The sequence below is a fragment of the Borostomias antarcticus genome, assembly GCF_949987555.1.
Source record: "Borostomias antarcticus genome assembly, chromosome: 12".
Classification (NCBI taxonomy): Eukaryota; Metazoa; Chordata; class Actinopteri; order Stomiiformes; family Stomiidae; genus Borostomias; species Borostomias antarcticus.
In genome coordinates, this window is record NC_140245.1 from 15,991,217 (window position 1) to 16,003,419 (window position 12,203).

The 12,203-nt window shown below is 52.0% G+C and overlaps 1 protein-coding gene across 1 annotated transcript in view; it reads right to left on the reverse strand.

Moving 5' to 3' along the window:
• The window catches only part of itsn2b (intersectin 2b), a 47,469-nt gene that overhangs the window by 16,069 nt on the left and 19,197 nt on the right, over window positions 1–12,203 (reverse strand). Inside the window, exons 14-23 of the mRNA XM_084446448.1 lie at window positions 11,695–11,835; window positions 11,474–11,561; window positions 9,745–9,884; window positions 6,574–6,710; window positions 4,617–4,788; window positions 3,899–4,109; window positions 3,189–3,313; window positions 2,634–2,906; window positions 1,438–1,631; window positions 678–733 (exon numbers count right to left, since the gene is read on the reverse strand). Of these exons, the coding sequence (XP_084302574.1) occupies window positions 678–733; window positions 1,438–1,631; window positions 2,634–2,906; window positions 3,189–3,313; window positions 3,899–4,109; window positions 4,617–4,788; window positions 6,574–6,710; window positions 9,745–9,884; window positions 11,474–11,561; window positions 11,695–11,835 (1,537 nt within the window). The remainder of the gene's footprint in view (window positions 1–677; window positions 734–1,437; window positions 1,632–2,633; window positions 2,907–3,188; window positions 3,314–3,898; window positions 4,110–4,616; window positions 4,789–6,573; window positions 6,711–9,744; window positions 9,885–11,473; window positions 11,562–11,694; window positions 11,836–12,203) is intronic.

The window sequence follows — 12,203 nt, forward strand, 5'->3', positions numbered from 1 at the left end:
GGAGGGAGGAAGGAGGAGGGAGGAAGGAGGGAGGGAGGGAGGGAGGGAGGGAGGAGGAGGGAGGACGAGGAGGGAGGGAGGGAGGAAGGAGGAAGAGGGAGGGAGGAGGAGGAAGAGGGAGGGAGGGAGGAGGAGGGAGGGAGGGAAGGAGGGGGAGGAAGATCGATAAACGGTTGATGCATTATTATGTCAACTTTTTCTTTCTTTTTTTAGCTCGCCTTGTCGGTCGGTCAACATGTCCACAAAAACAGTGCAAAAGCTGCTGTTGTCCACAAAATCTGCACCGCTAACGGTGAAACCACAGCTGGTAGTAATGCACAGATCAGACAAAAGAGAAGATTCAATGCTCTGATGAAGGCACACTGCCGAAACACGAGAAATTCTTGCACTTTTATTCTTTTTGGAGTGCCGCTATCCCACCGGGTTTTCCTACAACAAGGAGGATTTGAACCGTCAACCTCCGTAGCGCCAGTGCTATGCCTCAACCAACCGGGTTATTGTACACAGAGTTGGCTGTATCACAGCCAAACTAAACAGGCAGCATTGCCGAGTACTAGATCCGTTGTCCTTCAGCCCTATTATGTCAGCGTCTGTCTCTATACCAACGCACCATCCATCAACCATTCAACCAATGAGAGCAGAGCGGCAGGTTGATTGACAGCATGAGGGTTCCGTACCTTCTTGCTGCGGAGAGTCAATGGTGTCAGATCCATCCAGAGAGGAACATATAGGACTGTAAACAAACAAACAAACTTTCAATAAACAAATATATCAATCATATTCAGGAGTAACATTCATGAATAATCATCATGAATAATCATGAAATGGTCCTTATTGCTTATGAATTCAAATCTCTAGCAGTTTCCCTGGTCTGTGTGAAGGTCTGTGAAGAGTCTCTTCTACTGAAGACCTTTGACACAGTTACCGTTCTAAACACACACACACTTCAAGGCATTGCACACATGACTGAATTATTGCATTGATAATTCTGTGATAACCAAGTCCTGTAAACTGCAAATATGTGCACAGCAAGATAAGATTAGAATGTGATAGTGGGTCACTTCGGGTGTGTGTGTGTGTGTGTGTGTGTGTGTGTGACTGTGTTTGTATATGCATGTGCGTGTGTGCATGCGGTGTGTGTTTGTGTATGTGTGTATGTGTGTGTGTGTGTGAGACTGTGTGCGTGTGGTGTGTGTGTAATATGTGTATGTAACTGTGTGGTTGTATGTGCGTGCGTGCGGTGTGTGTGCGTGTGTTCGTTCGCATGTGTGTGTGTGTGGGTGTATATGTGTGTGTACTGTATGTACGTGCGTGTGTGTGGTGAGTGTGTGTGCGCGTTGGTGAGTGTGTGTGCGTGCGCGCGCGTGCGTGTTGGTGCGTGTGTGTGTGCGTTGGTGCGTGTGTGTGTGCGTTGGTGCGTGTGTGTGTGTAAGTTACTCCGTGGCCTCGCCCTCCCCCAGCAGGGTGACGTATGTTTTGGGGAACCACCCCTGCAGGCCGCCCAGCTCCCCCAGCCACCAGCTGTCCTGCTGCTCCAGAACACGGATCACGTCCGTCCTGCTGAAGTTCAGGTGGCTCTCCGTCTTCCCCGTCCACGAGCACAGCGCCTGGGCCAGCAGCGTCCCCACAACCTGGACAGAGGGGGGACGAGGGGACAGAGACACGGAGAGGGAGGGGACGAGGGGACAGAGACACGGAGAGGGAAGGGACGAGGGGACAGAAACACGGAGAGGGAAGGGACGAGGGGACAAAGACACGGAGAGGGAGGGGACGAGGGGACAGAGACACGGAGAGGGAAGGGACGAGGGGACAAAGACACGGAGAGGGAGGGGACGAGGGGACAGAGACACGGAGAGGGAAGAGGGAGAAGGAAACGGACATGAAGCGAGATAGAAGAGAGATAAAGGTGTTATTAGATATTTTGTCTTATGAAATGTGTCATTTTTCTATTTAAGTTTCAGTGCTGTCCTGTCCATCGTATTCCTTGCCGCCCCTGCTCTGCGGAGATAGATGGAAGATTCCGGAGCGGTATCTGTGTGGGATTGGAGAGGGCGCGAGGAAAGCGCATGTTCGGCCAGCAGCAAGGGGGGGGGGGGCGGGGGTGTTACGACATGATCCGCTCTCCACGTTTTCTGTGACTCCTCTGATGGCTGGTGATGAGTCTGCTTGCCTGCAGCTGTGACACAAACGTGGCCCGGTCTGAATACTACCCCACCCTTCCTGGAAGGAAACCACTGGTCTGAATACTACCCCACCCTTCCTGGGAGGAAACCACTGGTCTGAATACTACCCCACCCTTCCTGGGAGGAAACCACTGGTCTGAATACTACCCCACCCTTCCTGGGAGGAAACCACTGGTCTGAATACTACCCCACCCTTCCTGGGAGGAAACCACTGGTCTGAATACTACCCCACCCTTCCTGGGAGGAAACCACTGGTCTGATGATGGTGACAGGATGAGTACAGGAGCTGTGCAAAGGAGCACAGGTCAGAGGTCAGGAATGAAGAAAGTGAGGGCTTGTGTTCAGAGCATTCAAATAAAACCGGCGCTCTCCTCCCACGTCTACCGGACCCAGAGGTCACGGTCAGGGGGTGGAGGGGGGTCAGGCGTCGGGGGGTCATAGGGGCCGTACCTGTCCCTGTTCGGAGGGGGCGTTGTTGGGTGTGTGCGTGGGCGTGAAGGCGGACTTGGGGCCAGAGCCCGCTGGTCCAGAGGCCTCGGAGGAGCTGGAGAGCTTGGGTTTGAGGCCCGGTTTGACCACGGTGGCGTACACAGCAGCGGTAGCGGCAGCGGAGGTGGTTTCAGGCTGGGGCTGTCTCTCCACGTAGCTCTCCGGGAACCAGCCCATCGTCCCCTGACGACTGCCGTACAGCCAGCCCTGCTCACGCTCAGTGGACTCATCCACCTGGGACACACGCACACACACGCACACAGATACAGACACACACACAGATACAGACACACACGCACACAGATATAGACACACACACACAGGTACACACACACACAGATACAGACACACACACACAGGTACACACACACAGACACACACACACACACACACACACACACACACACACACACACACACAGACAGTCACACACGCACACACGCACACCAGTCCTCAGTATTGACACAAACATGTTTTATGGATGAGGTGCTCTCTGGGACGTCAGCTAGTTCCTACCTGGATGATGTCCTCGGCTTCAAAGCTGAGCTCGTCCTGGTTGCGTGCAGTGAAGGGGTAGAGCGCTCGGAAGGAAGTGAGCGCGGCCGACTTCCTGTGCTCGGTGGCCTGGGGCTGCAGACCACCTGAAACAGCCAATGAGAAGAGAGGACAAAACATAGTTTAGTGCTTTTCGCTTCAGGTGATGTATTCCCACAGAAGACTGCAAATGAGAGCTCTCGGACGATTAACTTGGTTAAAACGAACTATAGACAACTGAAGTCTAGCTCTTGTTGGTATTTGCTGCTCGTGTCTTTAATTAGTGCTAAACTGAAGAGGCATGCTGTTTTTGGCGTGTCATTGGAGCCCATGTCTGAAATATGTCTTATTAAAATATAAATTATATATAAAATATCTTACTAAAATAATGCTTTAAAGCTGCATGAGATAACTTTTTATAGGTAAATATTCAGGGTTTTCTGCTAATAGTTTGAATTGGCCTTAGCAAGACCCAAAAAATACTTGTGACATGAGACCACATGAGACTGTGAATGTATCATTTTATTTTAGAATTTCAGTGTACTGGCTAGTACACTCTACTGCTGGTATACTGCTAGTGTGCTGCTAGTGTACTGCAGTTATCATCACGACCAGAGGGGCCGCCAAAGGCCTCAGTGATCTCATGCAGCTTTAAAACTATAAAGCAGTAAAAAGAGAGAAGTGTGTGTGACCTTTCCTCTCCTCCAGACCTCGGAGCAGAGCGGTCAGCTTCTCCTGGATGTTCGACTTCCCTCCGTTCGGCTTCTCCTGGTGAGAGGCCTCCTCCTCCCGCCTCCTCTTCTCCTCCTCCTCCCGTTTCCTCTTCTCCTCCTTCTCCCGTTTCCTCTTCTCCTCCTCCTCCTGTCGTCTCCTCTCTTCCTCCTGTCGGCTCCTCTCCTCCCTCCTCTTCCTCTCTTCTTCCTCCTGTCGGCTCCTCTCCTCCCTCCTCTTCCTCTCCTCTTCCTCCTGTCGTCTCTTCTCCTCCCTCCTCTTCCTCTCCTCTTCCTCCTGTCGTCTCCTCTCCTCCTCTGCTCTCTTCCTCTCCTCCTCGCATCTCCCCTTCTCCTCCTCCTCCAGTCTTTTCCTCTCCTCCTCTCTCCTCTTCCTCTCCTCCTCTGCTCTCCTCCTCTCCTCAGAATCTCTGATGGCGGCCTCCGCAGCTCGCTGGCACCTCCTGTCCTCCTCCTCCCTCTGTCTCCTCCGCTCCTCCTCTTTCCTCTCCTCCTCCTGCCTCATCCTCTCCTCTTCTTGCCTTCTCTCCTCCTGCCTCTTCCTCTCCTCCTCCCTCCTCTCCTCCTCCCTCCTCCTCCATTCCTCCTCCTCCTGCCGTCTCCTCTCCTCCTGCCTCCTGCGCTCCTGTTCTCTCATCTCCTCCTCCTCTCTCCTCCTCCGGTCCTCCTCCTCCCTGGCTCTGCGCTCTCGCTCGGCCTGCTCCCTGGCGGCCTGCAGGCGGGCCTGCGTCTCCCTCTCCTCCTCCTCTCTCAGTTTGGCCTCCCGTTCCTCCTGCGCCCTCCTCTGCCTCTCGTCCTCCTCCCTCTTCACCTTCTCCTGCCACTGGCGCTCCTTTTCCATCTTAATACGCCTGCGGGGGAGGGGGGAGGGAGGGAGAGAGAGAGAGAGAGAGAGAGGGAGGATGAGGCACGAAAGAGGAAGAGAGAAAGAGAGGAAGAGAGGGAAGCGTTTGATTGAAACTAAATGCCACGCCTCCAGGGCCCTGAAGTGGCTGACCCCTCCCACCCTGGTCACAGACTCAAACCACTCCCCCTCCCACCCTGGTCACAAACTCAATCCACTCCCCCTCCCACCCTGGTCACAGACTCAAACCACTCCCCCTCCCACCCTGGTCACAAACTCAAACCACTCCCCCTCCTAGCCTGGTCACAAACTCAAACCACTCCCCCTCCTAGCCTGGTCACAAACTCAAACCACTCCCCCTCCCACCCTGGTCACAGACTCAAACCACTCCCCCTCCCACCCTGGTCACAAACTCCAACCACTCCCCCTCCTAGCCTGGTCACAAACTCAAACCACTCCCCCTCCTAGCCTGGTCACAGACTCAAACCACTCCCCCTCCCAGCCTGGTCACAGACTCAAACCACTCCCCCTCCCACCCTGGTCACAGACTCAAACCACTCCCCCTCCCACCCTGGTCACAAACTCAAACCACTCCCCCTCCCACCCTGGTCACAAACTCAAACCACTCCCCCTCCCACCCTGGTCACAAACTCAAACCACTCCCCCTCCCACCCTGGTCACAAACTCAAACCACTCCCCCTCCCACCCTGGTCACAAACTCAAACCACTCCCCCTCCCACCCTGGTCACAAACTCAAACCACTCCCCCTCCCACCCTGGTCCCAAACTCAAACCACTCCCCCTCCCACCCTGGTCACAAACTCAAACCACTCCCCCTCCCACCCTGGTCACAAACTCAAACCACTCCCCCTCCTAGCCTGGTCACAAACTCAAACCACTCCACCTCCTAGCCTGGTAGTCAGATTCATCGCAAAAAAAAATGTTTTTCACGATAGTCTGAACTTCCAGACACCCAGAACGATTTGAGTGGGCAGGAGTACTTGCCTTGACAGACAAACTCCTTTAGCCAATCAGCAACAAAACATAGATCAAAAATCAATGTTTAGCCAAATCCAGTCAGAAGAACGACTTTTCCGCTGAGAACCTCCGGAAATGCTCTTGTTCTTCTTTAAAGGATAAGGACACTGAATGTCATGTTTAGTCCTATTCCTGGCTTCCCTGGCATGTATCTGACTAGTACAGGTTAAAATATTACAGTACAGAGTTCTGTGTCAATAACGTTGGCGCGCGCACCCTGGCCCTAACCCTAACCCTGTAAACCTCCGCAAAATTCATCTGAATCAGAGGTTTACAGCGTGAAGGGATGGCTGTTGTATGTTTGGTGAAAATATTTTAACCTGTACAAGTCAGATACAGTACATGCCAGGGAAGCCAGGAATAGGGCTAATTTGTTGTTATTGAGTCTATTTCTGTAATAACTTCACTTATGGCTGCTATGCCTTGTTCTAATGCCATCGTTACCGCTCGTTGCTTCATTCTACTAGAGGACTCCTGTTGTATATCTCGTCATCATCTACGGGAACCAATCAGGGAATGGGGGCGGAGCAGCAATTAAAATGCAGTCTCCTGATTGGTGCCCCATTTTCTGTGAAAACGCAAATTGTGAAATCGCCGTTGTGGGCAGCGTTAGGGACGCCGAGTGGTGACTGCCTGTGTTTTGAAGTAGTCGACCAGCAAAGATCCCGTACTGTGACAGGAGTCAGCGCTGTGCGCTGGTCGAGTTATGGTTGTGGGCGGCGGTCATGGTCTTGGATATGACAGTGGGTTGTTACCTCTGATTCTCCTCCTCCCTCCTCTTCCTCTCCTCCTCCTGCTGTCTCATTCTCTTCAGCTCGCGCAGTTTGTCCTCCCTGATGCTCTGTAGTTTCTCCAGCGCCGACTGCTGCTTCCTCTGACTGTCTCGCAGATCCTAATGCGCACACACACACACACACGCACACACACCATATTTATAACATTTATTAAGTGTCTCATGACATGTCTTACACACACACGATCATGAAGACACTTGTGTCAGATCGGGTTGTTGCAGACCTCTTTCCCCGCCTGAATTTTGTAAGGTCACAGACGCTGTCATAGATGGTTGCGCTAGTCTGACTGCTCAGCTGTATGGAAGCTTCTGGAAAGTGTAAAGCGAGCAGGCAGGTGGGAGACAGATGGGTGGCGCTGGCGGGGCTCAGCTGAGGGTCGGTAGTCTAGAGAGTCGGCCGAAGCAGCGATGCACAGAGCGCCGGACCAACCTCACGTTTGTCTTGAGGGTTTAACAACAGACACACGGGACAACAGACACACAGGACAACAGACACGCTGGACAACATACACACCGGACAACAGGCACACGGGACAACAGGCACACGGGACAACAGACACACGGGACAACAGACACATGAGACAACAGACACGAGACAACAGACACACCGGACAACAGACACACCGGATAACAGGCACACCGGATTACAGGCACACCGGACAACAGGCACACCGGACAAAAGGCACACTGGACAACAGACACATGAGACGGCCTCAGGACAGACATGCAGCGTGGCGGAGACAGGCGGGTTTAGGGGGCCGACTGAGAAGGAGAGAGAGACAGATAGACAAAGGGAAAGAGAAAGATGGATGGACAAAGGGAAATAGAGATCACGAGAGAGATAGACAGAGAGACATCAAGAGAAAGGGAGAGAGAGAGAGAGAGAGATTAAGAGAAGAGAGAGGAGATGGAGAGAGAGAGAGAGAGAGAGAGAGAGAGAGAGAGAGAGCACCTTTAGGAGGTAGAAGAGGTTACTAAGGCAGGCCAGTAGAGAGAGCACACCCTGCAGCAGACAGTCATCAGCACCCTACAGAGGGAGTGAGGGAGGGAGAGAGGGAGGGTGGAGGGGTGAGAGTTTATGAGGGAGTGGAGGGGTGAGTTTATGAGGGAGTGGAGGGGTGAGTTTATGAGGGAGTGGAGGGATGAGAGTTTATGAGGGAGTGGAGGGGTGAGTTTATGAGGGAGTGGAGGGATGAGAGTTTATGAGGGAGTGGAGGGATGAGAGTTTGAGGGAGTGGAGGGGTGAGAGTTTATGAGGGAGTGGAGGGGTGAGTTTATGAGGGAGTGGAGGGGTGAGTTTATGAGGGAGTGGAGGGGTGAGTTTATGAGGGAGTGGAGGGATGAGAGTTTATGAGGGAGTGGAGGGGTGAGTTTATGAGGGAGTGGAGGGGTGAGAGTTTATGAGGGAGTGGAGGGGTGAGTTTATGAGGGAGTGGAGGGGTGAGAGTTTATGAGGGAGTGGAGGGGTGAGAGTTTATGAGGGAGTGGAGGGATGAGTTTATGAGGGAGTGGAGGAGTGAGAGTTTGAGGGAGTGGAGGGGTGAGTTTATGAGGGAGTGGAGGGGTGAGTTTATGAGGGAGTGGAGGAGTGAGAGTTTGAGGGAGTGGAGGGGTGAGTTTATGAGGGAGTGGAGGGGTGAGAGTTTATGAGGGAGTGGAGGGATGAGAGTTTATGAGGGAGTGGAGGGGTGAGTTTATGAGGGAGTGGAGGGGTGAGAGTTTATGAGGGAGTGGAGGGATGAGAGTTTATGAGGGAGTGGAGGGGTGAGAGTTTATGAGGGAGTGGAGGGGTGAGTTTATGAGGGAGTGGAGGGGTGAGTTTATGAGGGAGTGGAGGGGTGAGTTTATGAGGGAGTGGAGGGGTGAGTTTATGAGGGAGTGGAGGAGTGAGAGTTTATGAGGGAGTGGAGGGGTGAGTTTATGAGGGAGTGGAGGAGTGAGAGTTTATGAGGTGCATCGAGGGAAGAGGGGGGGCAGAAAGGGGCAGACAGAGGGAGGAAGAAGGGCAGAGGGGCCAGAATAGTAGTAGTGGTTAAAGACAGGGAGAAAAGCAGCAAGCTACCTAGCACTAGTCTGGTCTGGTCTGGTCCAGTGGACTGCTCTGGTCGACTAGCCTGTCCTGGTCTGGTCTGGTCTGGACTGGTCCAGTGGACTGCTCTGGACTGGCCTGGTCTGCTCTCATCTGGACTGGTCTGGTTTGGTCTGGTCTGGACTGGTCTGGACTGGTCTGGTCCAGTGGACTGCTCTGGCCTGGACTGGCCTGGCCTGGACTGGTCTGCTCTCATCTGGACTGGTCTGGTTTGGTCTGGTCTGGACTGGTCTGGACAAATGTTAGCTTTTGGCGTTCTTCTTCTGTTGCTTTGCGTTGTGTATTTTTGTTGTAAGCCTTGATAAGAGTTGCAGCACCATCTAATTTTGAACCACAATGTTAATAGCCTTTTTGTTGTGATAGTCATTGATGAAATCACCCAACATGGGATTGGAAGCGGCAACAGACGATAGATTTATTGTACAAAGATACAATCACATGGAACACTGGGATGTTTCCCTAGTCTCTCTCTCTCCCTGCTTCTCTGCTGGCTGTGGCGCGAAGTCAAGGCCTTAGACTTCCCTCCCCGCATGGTGTTATCAGCAGGCCTGCCTGCTGGGAGTAGCGAATCTGTCCGTCCGAGTTGCCTACCGTTTCCAAATCGAAGTCTCAAGGTTTGGTTGAGACGTTAAATAGTGCTCTCTCAGCCCACCCCCCACGCCTAAGCCTGCCCGTTTAGGGCCTAGTGAAGCTAGATTGGTGGAGGAGTGACCATACAGATGTGTCGCCTGTCACCCTAACATGATATCTTAATCACCATTGGTTGTCAGTCTAGGTTGTGCCCGTTTATAGTGTCCCATAGAGATGTCATTAATACCCCAGAGGAGAGGCCCCCCCCCCCGTGGCCTAAGTGTGACCTCTTGACACCCACTACCCCGAATGGCCACAGCAGCATCAGCTGTCTCCCTCACTCTATCGACTACAGTGTCCACGTGAAAACAAACAAACGCATTAAATCAAATGCATAGCAGTAATACTCTGTAGATGTTAGAGACATTTCTCCCTAGATTCTTTCTGGTCTGGTCTGGTCTGGACTTGTCTCACCTGGATGTCCTTCTTGTAGCGGTTCATGTGGGACAGCTTGTCGGACGTCTCCTTCTCCAGGACGTCCAGCTGCTCCCTCAGCTTCCGACACGTCCCCCTCCGCTCGCTGGCACTGTGCTTCAGCGTGGACATGGTGGACGCTGAGGAGGACAAGAGGAAGGCAATGACGCTCGCAGCGGGACCACAGGACACAGTTCCTCTCTGAGCTCTCCTGACCAATCAGCAATGAGGAATCTCAAGCCCCAAACGCACTGGAAGAGTCAATTGACGCGCTGCATTTGACTCGCTTCATTTGACTCGCTTCATTTGATGCTCCTACGGCGCACTGCAGGCGTCAGCTTTGATAGGGAGCTGATTTAATTTAGATTGATTTGTCCCCATTTGACGCTCCAAAATGTAAACGAGTTCGGAGTAGAAGCGTCAAGGCGGTTTGACTCACGTCAAAACGCTTTCGGTGCGTGATCGGCCATTTAAAACAATTGGTGTACTTCAAAACGCACGCGTCAGACTCTTCCAGTGCGTCAGGGGCTTCAGAGCAGAGACGCCACGGTCAGCCATCTCTATAGGTGGTCTAACAGAGCAGAGATAGCATGCTATCCCATCTAACACATAAATGAGCAAACCTCTGCATCTCTGCCTGTTTCCATTTTCCTTGGATACCGTCGGCCAGACAGCATCCATATTTGGCACGGGTACTGACAAGGGTCCCAGACTGACGGCGAAGAATTAAAAAATTGGGTAATTAGGCCCAGCTAATGGCCAATTAGAGAGCACTACACACTACCCACAGTGGCCAGCAGGTGGTACGCAATGTGCACACGCACACACGCGCTGTACAGTAGATCATTCACAGTTGGTGGGGATACTGGAAAGAGCCCCGTAGAGACTGTCTGTGTCGGTGACTGTGGGATTGTCCTCATTAGGTAACTAGGGCTGACTGAACTCCTGGCCCTGCAGTGGTGGAACGAGCTGCCCAGTGACGTCAGGACAGCAGAGACACTGTCCATCTGTCACCGTGGGCTCAAAACTCACCTCTTCAAAAAGTACTAGAGAATCCTTCCTCTTAAGCATCTATTGTATTTATAATTTGCTATAAATGCTTTTACTGTAGTTACTGGTTTATAAAAGAGAGGCACTTGTGAGTTCTGGTGAGTAGTAGTACACTGACTACCTACGTTAAATGCAATTATTATTGGATAATAAAAGTTAGTTTGGGTAAAAGCGTGTGCTAAATGACTAATGTAATGTAAATAAAAGTCTAATTAGTGATTGTTCTAACAGGTATCAGAACCAGTCTGGTGATGGAATGAGAGATCAGGTATCAGAACCAGTCTGGTGAGAGATCAGGTATCAGAACCAGTCTGGTGAGAGAGCAGGTATCAGAACCAGTCTGGTTAGAGAGCAGGTATCAGAACCAGTCTGGTGATGAAATGAGAGAGCAGGTATCAGAACTAGTCTGGTGAGAGAGCAGGTATCAGAACCAGTCTGGTGAGAAAGCAGGTATCAGAACCAGTCTGGTGATGGAATGAGAGAGCAGGTATCAGAACCAGTCTGGTGAGAGAGCAGGTATCAGAACCAGTCTGGTGATGGAATGAGAGAGCAGGTATCAGAACCAGTCTGGTGAGAGAGCAGGTATCAGAACCAGTCTGGTGATTGAATGAGAGAGCAGGTATCAGAACCCGTCTGGTGATGGAATGAGAGAGCAGAGAGCACAGCAGGCTAGGCTGACCTGGGAGGTGGCTGACCGCCATGTTCCTGATCTTCTCACTGAGCCTGTGCTGCTCCGGGGTCAGCTGGGACAACTTCCTCTGGTACTCCTGGTCGACAGGAAACGCATCATCAGGATGGGACACATGTACTGTATATGCATTCACACACACACACACACACACACACACACACACACACACACAGGTACAGACACACACACAGGCATGTACACACACATACCTCCAGCTGTCTCTGCAGGGTGATAATGTCCTGTCTATGTGTCTCTCTTCTCTGATTGGTCAGATCAAGCTCGCTCTTCTGAACTCTCCTCTTGCTCTGGGCGTCACGTAGACGGTCTGATATCTGCTTCTGCTTGTTGCCCTGAGAGAGAGAGAGAGAGAGAGAGAGAGAGAGAGAGAGAGAGAGAGAGAGAGAGAGAGGGAGAGAGGGAGAAAGAGAGAGAAGGGGGATAGAGAAAGAGAGGGTGGTTATTCTATCTGCATGTAGATTTTGTACGTGTATGTGTGTGTGTGCGTTTGTGTGTGTATGTATGTGCGTGCGTTTGTTTGTGTTTGCGTGTGTGTATGTATGTATGTATGTATGTGTGTGTGTGTGCGCGATGTGTGTATGTATGTGTGTGCGTGTACGTATGTATACGTGTGTGCGTGTGTGTATGTATGTGTGTTTGTGTATGTGTGTGTATGTGTGTGTGTATGTGTGTGCGTATGTGTGTATGTAGGTGTGTATGT